Raw genomic sequence first — 11,739 nt, forward strand, 5'->3', positions numbered from 1 at the left:
AAGTTTTCTAGGTTTTTGTCAATTTTCTTCCAGATACATCGGAAAATTTGAAAAAAACAGTGAAAACGAGCGAAAAAATTTTAAAAGTTTGAATTCGCGCGCTTTTACTCACCGGGCGGCCTAGAAAAAACCTCGTCCCTAAGGGCTTTCAGCGTATTTTTCGATTCATTTTTCTCGATGAAGGAATTTTTTTGAATTTTTTCTTTATTTTTATGTCAATCTACATGCATTTCTGCACATTTTGATGCAATAAAAAACTTCACCGTACACCATCTTTAATTTCACTGTTTCAAACTATACTTACTTTACCACATGCTCATCCCCAAGTACCATTCTTTGCTCTTTCTTTTTTCTCTCTTTATTTTCTTGTTTTCACCCCTCAAAAGTACCGACAAACACGAGAAAAAAGTGTGGTGTTTCGAAGTGTTTTTGGCGGGATGAATGCCAAGAATTCCCGTTGTTTCTTTTCTGTTATAACCTCTTTTTTTTCATTTCCTGAAATCTAAATTTAGCTCTCAAAGAATCGTTTTTATCCGCCGATCATATTGACCTATCATTGCGTTTCAGTAATTGAGATCCTCCTGGGTCTCTTCCTCTTATTTACTGTTTCAATTTACTTTTCCAAAAATCCCCACACACTTTTTTGTGTTGCTTCATCCTACCGCTCACACTGATAACGGCGGGATAAAACAAATACTTGTCCCTTCTTTCATTCAAGACTCCGCCCACTTTTCCAATGGACCGAGATAACATGATGAGGTTGGAGACGCCGAGAAGAGAGTTGATCTCCCGTGCACGCTCCTTCAGTCTTGCCACCTCGAAAAACCGTTGCAAAAAAATGGACAACGAGAAGGCGTTGAGGTAAGTGATCCTGCTCTTTTTTGTGTCTTGTGCATTGTTGTATTTGTCTGTTTTGAAATTGATATAAGTGTCAAGTGGAGGAAGATGCTCTGTTGCAAAACTGGGAAATACCCTTCTGCAAAGGATTACTGTACTAATAGACAACTGCAAAAAATAAACAACAGTGTACTTAAAAGATCTACTAGAGAAATGTGTAAAATTCAATTATCGAGGTATTATATTTTTAAAGGCGCATATCTCAAAAACAACAGTAGCTAGAAAAAATTTGCCAACTAGAAAAATAAAGCTCTTGTTTAGTATTGTCTGAAATTTCCAGACAAATCTGACATTTTTGGCATGATTTCGTAGACGTCTAAAGGTTAACTTTTTTGCTTTGAAAAGGCGCGGATTCATCAGTTTCATGTTCCCAAAAACCAAGTTTTTAGGTATTCCATTATCATCATTCAATTTTCGCGAAATCTAATTTCTTCTGTTGTGTGATAATTTTTATAAAGTTTTATAAGCTTGAGACTAGGGCTGTAGATACCGTAAACACTTTAATCGAATGCCACCCAAACCTTCAACTTTGAGTCAATTTATCTCATTCCCTGTCAAAGATATCAAAAAGTGTTAAAATGACAAAATCTTTATCGTAATATCACCAGTATTCTATCAGTTGACAGATTTTTCATATCATTCACAAGGATCCAGATAATTGAGCTCAAAGTTTCCATACCGCATGTCCCTCTACTTGCCCTTCAAGCTGAATTATCTCAATTTCTGTAAGAGATATCAGAAATCTGTCAACTGATAAAATGTTTATGATATTATGAAAAACATTTTATCAGTTGACAAATTTTGGATACCTCTTGTAGGAACCGAGGTAATTGAGCTCAAAGGTTGGAGCCAGATTGATGTCATTTGTTTTCTACATATAAAGCCACCTAAAACTTTCATATTCCTCTGTTTAACCCTTTATTCCATTTTTTCCAGATTTGAGCTGGAATGCCGTCGCACCGGAAAGTGTCGTGAGATCGTTGCAGATGTTCAGCACAGTCGAATGCCACGTCACATGGAGCAAGAAGCTTGCTCATTGGCCGCCAAAAGCATTATGGTAAGTACCAGACTGAGTGATTTGAACGTTCAATTCAACTTTTGAGAGAGTTCGAACACGAAAGTTCGCCGACCAAATCAACACTAATCTTGTAGCTAATGTGTGTTGTTCGATTATAAAAAAGCGGCTCTCATATGGTAGAATACGGTAGCTTATTTTCAGACGTATCATTTGGAGCATGACATTGCTCGACACCTGAAAATGGCATTCGACAGAGAATACGGACCAGATTGGCATTGTATTTGTGGAAAACACTTTGGATCGTTTGTCACTTTTGAGCCGGATAGGTAATTCCATCCTTAATCCATTTTTAGTACGTCATCAGAACTCTTTCAGCTTCATCTATTTCCGAATTGGAACTATCGCATTCATGCTTTTCAAAACGTCTCTTCAACGATTGCCCATCATGGAGAAGCATTTGGAGAATGTGAAATTGACACCGAAGACAATTCTAGGAAGAAGTAGACTGATGACACCGAAAAGTGAGGACGATGAAGAGAGTACAAGTGCATCGGATGTTTCATGATGCTTATGATTACTTTCACAACTATGTACATTCTTATATTGATCAAATGTTATAATTTATGGGTATTTAATGTTTTCTGCGAAAGTCAAATAAATTTATCCGTCTGCTTTCCTGGTTTTCAGCAGTCTAAAAGATCTCTGATAAATCACGTACACTCGAATCCACTTGAAAAGACCAGTTGATTCTTGTGTTCTCGCCCTCAAAATACACGACTTGTTCGGTTTTGTCGGTGAAAAGTTGAAAACGGTGAGGCTGTTTGTGACGTCAAATCTCTGTCAACAAACAAGTGGGATGAAGTGACGTGGCTGAAGCATCTGAAACGACGAACAAAATTCTGAATGCTGTCGAAACTTTTTATTAATCAGGCAGCATAAAGACTTGAACAATAAAAAGTATGAAACAGTATAATGATAAATAGAGACAAAAACTAACTGCAAACTGCTATTGCTTTTCGAAAAGCAAATTTACAGCAAATTGGTTTCTATTCATATATAAGGTTTAAGGTGATAATGCAGATGAGATAGTGCAGGTGGAATGTCGCAGAGATGATAAAGAGACATTGGACAGTGTGGTGGGGGTTCGATAGAATGGAAACTTTAACAAAATGTGTAACTAGTGGGAGTGGGAGGGAACTGATATATCCGATTTTTGGTCGGGAATCTGGATGTAAATTATAGACTTGCAACCTGCTGCCACGTATCATATGTACTGCGAAATATCTACCGATTGAGACATACCAACGCGACAGCAGATTGTAACCTGATAATTGATACAGTCGCAGATATTAGAAGTAGGAACATGCATAAAATTTGTTTTTAAAAAATGTTCGACCCTTTTAGAAAAGTGATATCGGCATATTAAAATATTAATACAATGAAACCGAAACAAGAAAGCGAATACTTCCATCTCGTAGGTTTCAAAATAACAATAAGAATGAAGAGACTATGTTTGGGTGCTGTCAAAGTTGAAGGAAAATGAGAAAACGGAGATATAACAGAAAACAGAAATGAAGTCAATGGCTTGGGATGTCTACAGACGGTAAGCAAACATTGACTCCAATTCTAGAAACCTAGAGATAGGAAAAATTATGCAGATATAATGACGCAAAATAAGCCGGAAATCCCAGGAAAATACTGGTTCAGATACAGAGGTACGGGTCGTTGTTGTCGAGACCTTCGGGAATCTCCGGATAGGCGGACAAGGCGTAGCTGAAACACAGACATTTTTCAAAGTAGCTGAGAGCAAATAAACGTACGATGAGTAAGTGAGAATTTTGGAGTCGCCGATGAACTCAGTGATGTTGGAGTTGTTGATGTCATTCTGAAATATAACAGATGTGATAATTTTTGGAGCGAGAATTCAGAAAAACGAGGTTCTAATTAAAAAAAAAAAACGAAAGTTGACCTCATTCATTTTGTTGCCGCTGTTGACCATTGATGGTGGCATGTTCTCTAGCTCTAAGTGCGAAACAGACATTGCTGATGTAGTCGTCTGGTACTGTGATCCGGGAATTTGAGACGACGGAAGCAATAAAGTGCGATTTCTTGCTCTGAGTTGCTGGAGGGCCTAAAACAAACTAATTAATTCTAGCTGGGAATATCAATAGTACCAATTTTCGATCTGTAGACATGAATTCTTGTCTAGTAACGGATGCGCTCGGAGCCGAAGTAGTAGACTGGCTCTGTTCCAAAGCTTTCCGCGCATTTTCAGCCTGCTGTTGACGCCTGAATGATGCTATCGGAATGTGGCTAGGCGGATCCTGAAAATATTTTTCAAATTCCGATTTAATTTTCTCAAAATACCTCGATAATGTTGGTGTAACGTCCGAAACCATCATTTTTGTCAACCTCGTCGTCAACATCCATCGGAGTTCCGGCGAGAGGACGCTTGCAAGGCTTTCGGCACATTTTCGGTGGATATTCGTACGGTATTTCATTCAACAACTGAAAACATGGGATATATTGCAATTCTTCAAAAAGTTCTCACTTGAATTTCGTCCGGATATGAGGTCCATGAAGCGGGATCGCCCAACGGATATTCGCCGCATATGATCCAGTCGCCTACGCTGTAAAGATAACTATTTCCTTCCAAAAAAACAACCCTCTTGCTCACATTTTATTTTTGAATCGTTCATCTACCGGGACACATTTGGCTCTGTTATCGATCGAGTAACGGCTGTAAATGGAAACTAGAAAGTTTTTGCTGTTTATTTCATACCTCGGCGATGGAAATCGAGCTTTGGGTAGTGTGAACGGCGTATAGAGTTCTGGCTGGGGAATAATACGACCTCGTGAACCTCTTATCATCTGGAAATCTTGAAAACGGTTAAAAACTTGATAAAAATTGCGATAGATTCAAATTAGGCACCGAAAATCTTCAAAATTTTGCGCGTTTTTAATTTTCGAATGAGTAATGCCGCAGAGTACTGTAATCGGTGCGATGCCACCGCGACCACTCATGCACCTTTAAGATTTGAATTTTAATCAGCCTATTTTCACTTTGTTTTTGTGATTTTTCTTCTTTTTAAGTTTTTTTTAGAAGTTAAAACCGTTTTGTTTGTTTGAAAGTTGATTTTCTATCTATATTTTGTATTTTTTATATTTTCCAGATGGCCCCACCACTGGAAGCTGAATATGACAACTCATTCATCAACAAATCGAACGACACGGTCACCGATCTGGTAAGCTATTCGAAAAAAAATACAATAAGAAAAAACAAAATTTTACAGAAATGGCAGAAAATGTTTCCATCGTGCGTCGCCGATGTCGACCAATCTTCTAATTTCATGACGAGAGCGATTTTTGTGGTGTTTTCTACAATTTTAAGTCGGCGCAAGGTTCTTCCTGACGACTATTTCGCGAAGAACCATATCACAGGTATCAACGTTCTAGAATATTCAATGAAAATGTTTGATTTTGCAGAAAAATTGAAATGCAGTTCACTGAACTTCAAAAATCCAGAAGCCCTCAATATAAGCCAGCTTCTACGAGTCGCTGGAAATGCCGTAAAGATGGGTTACTTGAAGGAGTTAGCTCTCGTCATAACTGAACACGAAGGAGATGTTGATGCAATCGAAGTGTATTCCATCAAATTCCATTATTTCGAAAATGGAGGAGTCGCTGCAACATTGAACACAACCGTTGACAATAACGATCTATCGCCAATGGAAAAACTCGCAGCGCTCGACTACACTGGTACACCAGCGGTTCGAGACCAACTAGTCATGCTAGTTCGAAGTGTTATTTATCTCTGCGAAAAAGTTTTTACGGAGTCTCTGCCGAAGGAGTTTGATGCTAACTTCCGTGTCGATTACACCGATTCAGCTCCTGTTAACTTCCGCATCGACGGCTTCTTCGACTCGTCGACCTTCTACACGTTACCCAACGAGATTCAGTCCGCCACTCTTGGACATCTGCGGCCAGGTCATCATGCTGCCCTTGTTGACTGTTCGAGCATCTACATCACTGACACTTACGCCGCGGAGCTCAGCCTCAAGGCGCACACCGACAAGGTTGCTGATAAACTCGGATACAGCTCCGATGGATTGCTCTATAAATCCTTCAGTTCAGATCCGAACGTTAGCATCACATCGAATGGTGCAGTCAAAAATGACTCCACTGTCGAAAGCCTTGCGGTGAGTTTTTTTGTTCACAATTTTATAGAATCAGTTATATTTGCAGAACTCTCTGGCTAAAAACACTACATTGACTCCAATGCCGGCAAAATCAGCTCGTGCTAAGGATTCCAGTGTGAGAGCTGCACCATACAGCAAACGTACCCGTAAATAATATGTTTGTATTTCTTGTGTTAGTAACATAATTTATTCTCTTCCGTAGTTATTTCTCCCTGTCATGCAAATCATCTTGTATCATCAACTGAGGCTTTACCGATATCACCAATCAAAAATTATATCTACTTTCTTAGTAAACGGAACTGTCCTAAAAATTTATTCCGAAATTCGGTAAAGCCTCAACAAAATCATGTTTTATGCTTCCTGCGAATTCAATAAACTTTTTTATAAAGAATATTTCCAAAAAGTTCTCGCTTCACTTCCGGATACTCGTAAAACATGGTACTCTTATCTGTTGCAGAAAAAAAAACTTATGATTTCCGATCACAGAGTACATTTCTTTTCCCTAGCTGTTATCAAATTTCTCTCCTCATTTTGAGGGAAGCGTATGATTTTCCAAAGTTGTAGTTCTTTGTGTGTTAGATTTGCACACAAGTCATCTAAATATCTTTCGAGCGAGAGAATAACATTTATGCCAAAGTAATCTTATTCATACATAATTTAAATATATTGTACTTCGTTCCCATTCTTGATGGAACTACGGCGTAGTTCCACGACTCCATCAGAACAAGGAGCCTTTTGTCTAGCTGCCTGCGACTGTTGCCTTTTCTCTGTGTCGTTTGCGCTACGAAGAAAATAAGAGAAAGCTGACCGTCACAGGCTTAAATTGTGCATCATTATTCTGCTCCCTCTCCGACTTAATTTCTGAGATTCCGTGTCTGAAAAATGCAGTGTCCAGGAGCATCGAGTGATTCTGATTTTCCTCTGTTACCGTGAGTACTTTAGTCTTTGTTATTGCGAAATTCTGAGAATTTATTGCAAGAAATAGGTGTTTTGTTGACATATCTGCGTCTCTGTGAAGCGAAGAAAAATAAGGATTCGAAAATAGTGTGTAGGTGGAAGAGACGTAGGAAATATTTCTGACAATTGAGGTCGTTTTAGAAAGGCTTTCAGAATTTTCTTATTTTTTGACAGGGGTTAGTTGACGCGCTCCAAAACCTTTCAGACAAAAATTTCCAGCATTTTTGGAAAAAGTGCATATACAGATTTTGACAGGGGCTTTTTGAGCGGGTCATCTAACCCCTGTGAAAAAATGAGAAAATTCTGAAAGCCTTTCTGAAACGACCTCCCTTGTGAGAAAAACTGGAATTCCAGGCGGGGATGGATCAATCATTGTGATCTGTTATCTGTTATCAATAAGCCTTCCTTATCCTCTACAAAAAAGAAACACTGAAAATTCCTAGACATCAGAAAAACAACTGCGAATTTTCCGATCTTTGAAGTTTGTCTCGATTCGATGTCACATTTCACCCGCCCACCGTGCAACCTGCTAAAATATATGCAAAACCTTTTGTTTTTGTTCTGATCACAACTTTTGCAGTCTCTGTTTGTCCCGAATTGTGTTTTCACTGTTGAATAGTTATTCTATTGATTGAATAACCATCAATAGTTGTTTCCTAATAATTCCCAAACCTTCTTTTTGTTTCAGTATGACGGGCGGTTCAAACTACAACAGTACAACAAAGTCTCAGAGCGACGTGGGGCACGAAGGATCATTCAAAGCAAATATCCATGGAAACTTCGATGATGACGTGGCGTTTAGGAGGAAGACTATGGATGAACAGAATATAGCCGAGAAGAAGAGTACGCCAGTTGTGGTGAGCTGAAAATGGTGTTACTCTCACTGAAGATAATATTTTGAGATCTTCATAAATTTTGCAATAGTGGCGTTGGTAGCCATTACATGGTGTCTGTCCACTCAATTCAGTAAGACCGCACTAAATTTCGATAAGGTAAGGTTATAAATAAGTAATAACTCAATTAATTTCTATTGTATTTCAGAAAAACTTCAATGCTCCGTACTTTATGATGTGGTTTAACACAAATCTGATGCTTCTCTGCTTTCCAGCTTATATTATTGTAGACAAGATTAGATCAAGAAGAAGTATTGGGGATATTGTAGGGTATGAACTCTTAAATGTAATCGCTCTAGTTCTCAATTTTTGCAGAGAAACATTTCGAACTTTTGGAAAGAAAAAGGGATTCAGTATCCGGAATATGTTCGTATATGTGACCCCGTTTGTATTCTTCTGGGTCGGTGCCAACTATCCATATGTTCGAGCTCTTCTACTCATAACTCCGAGTGTTGCCACGTCGATCAGTGCATGTAATGCAGCATTTGTATATATTTTAGCTATCATCCTTCTTGGAGACACTTTCAACATTTTCAAGGTGAGCATTTACCTGATGTTGCTCTTCTTAGCTACCTAACTTTCAGATTTTCTCAGTAGTGCTCGCTATCGGAGGAGTGGTTGTGATCTCAATGGATAACGAAATGAAAATCGAATGGCTCGGAATTCTATTCGCGTTTCTTTCCGCATTCATGGCAGCTGTTTACAAGGTTTCATTCAAAAAGATCATTGGAAACGCGTCCCTCGGCGATGTTTCACTTTTCATGACTTGTTTGGGATTTTTGAACTTGACCATCAATTGGATTCCTTCGCTGATTTTGGCGCTGACTGGCGCTGAAACTCTACATTTTGCATATGCGCCATGGGGACCTATGGTTGGAGCTGCACTTCTTTCTATGGGTAAGTTACCCTAATTTAGTGTTCAAGTGTAGAATGAAGAAATATTCAATTTCAGCATTCAATTTCACAATCAACTTTGGAATCGCTCTTCTGAATCCTCTTGTTATTTCAGTTGGAATGTTGCTAGGAATCCCACTAAACACTTGTAAGTGTTTCCAACTTTTCCATAAGCCCATCAGTGTTTTTAGCCTTTTTTCATGTTAGGCTCCGCCCTCTCTTCTAGGGTCACTATCCATAATCGTTAACGTTACAGTAATCGACATCATCTTCCGCAGCTTGGACGCAACTCCTTTATTCATAATCGGCACATGTCTGATCTGTCTTTCCTTCCTGCTTATCATCATCCCTTACGATAAACTGGGAATCAATGGAAACTGCTGGAAGAATAACAAAACTTCTGCAGAGGAAATCTGCGAAAAAATGTAGTTATTTTGTATTGACCAATCTTGTGATTTTGCATAATTGTTTTAATTTGTTACAGTTCATTCTTTATTGCTCATCTTTTTATGTTAGTGAGTAATTTATTCTGTAACCGGTATTCATTTTTTTATGGATCACATTCCTAATAATTTAATTTATTGCCTCGGTGTAAGAGCTTTCGAAAACTTATAAACCACTTCTCTCTGGAACTGAGACTTCAACAGCTGAAAATTCAATTCCTTTTCAAAATATATTGCACTTTCCACCACTCCATGAAGCCCAATAATTATAAAAAGACTATTTGTGAGACTTTGAGTAATCCCTCCAACTGCTGAAACTCCAGTCACCACCACATACGGTATCACAATGAGTGCAGTTGGAATTCCAGCCTGTATCACTGTACCAATAAAAAATCTTCGTTGTAAATTACGAGTTTGATTTGATTTTACAAAGAAAATGAAATTGATCCAATTCGTATCGCTCATCCAAACAAATACATCTGGGGAGAAAAATTCAGGGGCGGGACAAGGATTTTGCTGGAGGAGTTCAAGTTTTGCATGCTCCTGGTTGGAAGGAGTATGAATGAATGGATTCATGGATAACATGCAAACTAGATAGTTGCCAATATAGAAAACTAGTTTGCTGGACAGTTTCTTAATTTTGAATCGGTTTCGATTTTCAAATAAGAATAGGATTGATAAATAGACAGCTGGAAAAGAAAAACGTACCGTAAAGACTCTAATAGAACGTCAACCAAACCGTCAATTTTGAGCCTATATATCTCACTTCCTGTAGAAGATATTGAAGAGTGGTCAACTGATAAAATATTTATCATGATATCAGAAACATTTTTACAGTTAACCAATTTTGATGTCTTTCACAGGAAGTGAGATACATATGCTCAAATTTGACGGTTTGTGTGGCGTTCTATTAGAGTTTTTACGGTGTTTAAAAAAAACATGCCCTGTCATAGGTTTTTTTCAGGATCAATATTTTTTGACCAACAAAATAGATACGATACCATTCAATGAGAACTACAAAATGATAAAGATCAAATTGGCCCAAAAAACCGCCTAGGCAATGACGGCCGGAAAGTATTTTTTTGACTTGTAACTTGGTTTACAGACAAGATACAGTTTGCAAAATAATACCATTCTGTAGTGCTGGTCGAGTTCTATCATATCTAATTTGTTTGGTCAAAGATATTGATCCTAAAGGAACATATGACAGTGCTCACAAGGGCGCGTTTCTAAATGAAACCTACCAAACAAAACAATCAAATAAATAACCAACTGATTTCTATGAGAAATCCCAACCGATGTGAAGATTCCACATCCCAAGAAAGCAATAGAAGGAAGAAATAGATACGGAGTAACCAGACTGCAAACTTTCACATCCAGTAGTGAGCAACAGAAATGGGAAATCAAAAGAGGCATTTTTATAGGTTCCATAGATACTGAAGTCTTCGTTAGAATCAGCCAAAAAGTGAGAAGGTGAATTGGACAACCAATCGCTTGAATTAAATGACTGGAGTATACTAACACTTGGGTACTAGCAAAGAAACTGTCGTCATGTGGACATATGGTATAGTTCTCATATGGTATAGTTCACATATGGTATAGATCTCTTGTTTTCCTAAAGACGCCCGTTTAGGTAACATTTAAAGCATCTAGACTTTAAATGTTACTCATATAATCAAAAACAGCAATCAAGAAAGAAAAAGTGAAATCATGAAATTATATCGAAAGCATTTATTTACATCACACGGAAGAAAAATTCCAAGACAAGAAAACTGACAAGAATAGTGACCAAAAGTAAAGCAAATAGAGACAAATACCGGTAGTTGAACACATAAAGTATCTCGGAATTTATAGAATCTGATCCCTGAGTTCGGGTGTTGGAAGCCACGCGACACGAAGAAAAACGGCAAGAGCGGAGAGATTCAGAGTTTCGAAGACGACGAGGAAAAAGTAGTCGAATCGAGCGAAGACGCGAGCCCATTCTCTTTCGATCTGAATTTTGAATTTATTTTTTAAAAGAGTCCTGCTGAGCTTTATATCTAGATCGATTGATTTTGAAGCTTATCGGGTTTGCTCTAAATGACGCCGATCCTATACATAAGCTTAATTATCTCGGTTCCTTCAAAAGGTGTCAGAAAATTTACAACAGATAAATTATTTATCATAATATCATAACTATTTTATCAGTAGACAGATTTTCGATGTCTATTCTAGGAACCGAGATAATTGAGCTTAAAGGGGGACTGCGACCAAAAATTTTTATTGCCTTAAAATGTTTCAAAAAATTCGTATTTTCCTAATATTGTTGCGAAAAAATTCAAAAAAATTCTAAATCCCCGAAAAACTGCTTTGAAAAAAAAATAGGATTTGAATTCCCGCGCAGTGAGAAACCTAGGCCACGACATCATAGCGCCTTTCTTACATGGAAAATTTTCCGG

The 11,739-nt window shown here is 38.0% G+C and overlaps 6 protein-coding genes across 6 annotated transcripts in view; 3 read left to right on the forward strand and 3 right to left on the reverse strand.

Moving 5' to 3' along the window:
* Positions 1–736: 736 nt before the first annotated feature.
* Cbr-dlc-5 lies at positions 737–2,480 on the forward strand (the record flags this gene model as incomplete). The annotated part of the gene is made up of 4 exons (XM_002633526.1): positions 737–861; positions 1,834–1,954; positions 2,117–2,241; positions 2,291–2,480. The coding sequence occupies 4 exons, from the start codon at positions 737–739 to the stop codon at positions 2,478–2,480; spliced, it is 561 nt and encodes a 186-aa protein (XP_002633572.1).
* A 1,138-nt stretch (positions 2,481–3,618) lies between these two features.
* On the reverse strand, positions 3,619–4,786 carry CBG26376 (the record flags this gene model as incomplete). Its single annotated transcript, XM_045235400.1, has 8 exons — positions 3,619–3,688; positions 3,736–3,800; positions 3,885–4,046; positions 4,090–4,239; positions 4,283–4,423; positions 4,467–4,545; positions 4,593–4,655; positions 4,698–4,786. The coding sequence occupies 8 exons, from the start codon at positions 4,784–4,786 to the stop codon at positions 3,619–3,621; spliced, it is 819 nt and encodes a 272-aa protein (XP_045098439.1).
* Positions 4,787–5,088: 302 nt separating this feature from the next.
* On the forward strand, positions 5,089–6,268 carry Cbr-htp-2 (the record flags this gene model as incomplete). The annotated part of the gene is made up of 3 exons (XM_045235401.1): positions 5,089–5,356; positions 5,402–6,114; positions 6,161–6,268. The coding sequence occupies 3 exons, from the start codon at positions 5,089–5,091 to the stop codon at positions 6,266–6,268; spliced, it is 1,089 nt and encodes a 362-aa protein (XP_045092945.1).
* A 1,492-nt stretch (positions 6,269–7,760) lies between these two features.
* On the forward strand, positions 7,761–9,287 carry CBG05443 (the record flags this gene model as incomplete). Its single annotated transcript, XM_045235402.1, has 6 exons — positions 7,761–7,928; positions 8,113–8,234; positions 8,280–8,502; positions 8,549–8,861; positions 8,917–9,006; positions 9,115–9,287. 6 exons carry the CDS (start codon positions 7,761–7,763, stop codon positions 9,285–9,287), a joined length of 1,089 nt encoding a protein of 362 aa, XP_045092944.1.
* Positions 9,288–9,436: 149 nt separating this feature from the next.
* On the reverse strand, positions 9,437–10,732 carry CBG05442 (the record flags this gene model as incomplete). Its single annotated transcript, XM_002633523.2, has 2 exons — positions 9,437–9,990; positions 10,546–10,732. The coding sequence occupies 2 exons, from the start codon at positions 10,730–10,732 to the stop codon at positions 9,437–9,439; spliced, it is 741 nt and encodes a 246-aa protein (XP_002633569.2).
* Positions 10,733–11,149: 417 nt separating this feature from the next.
* Positions 11,150–11,739, reverse strand: part of Cbr-lgc-10 — a gene marked incomplete at both ends in the record, with an annotated part of 5,299 nt that continues 4,709 nt past the window's right edge. Inside the window, one exon of the mRNA XM_045235403.1 lies at positions 11,150–11,293. Coding sequence (XP_045092943.1) covers positions 11,150–11,293 — 144 coding nt within the window. The remainder of the gene's footprint in view (positions 11,294–11,739) is intronic.

Source organism: Caenorhabditis briggsae (genome assembly GCF_000004555.2).
Source record: "Caenorhabditis briggsae complete genome, chrIV, whole genome shotgun sequence".
Classification (NCBI taxonomy): Eukaryota; Metazoa; Nematoda; class Chromadorea; order Rhabditida; family Rhabditidae; genus Caenorhabditis; species Caenorhabditis briggsae.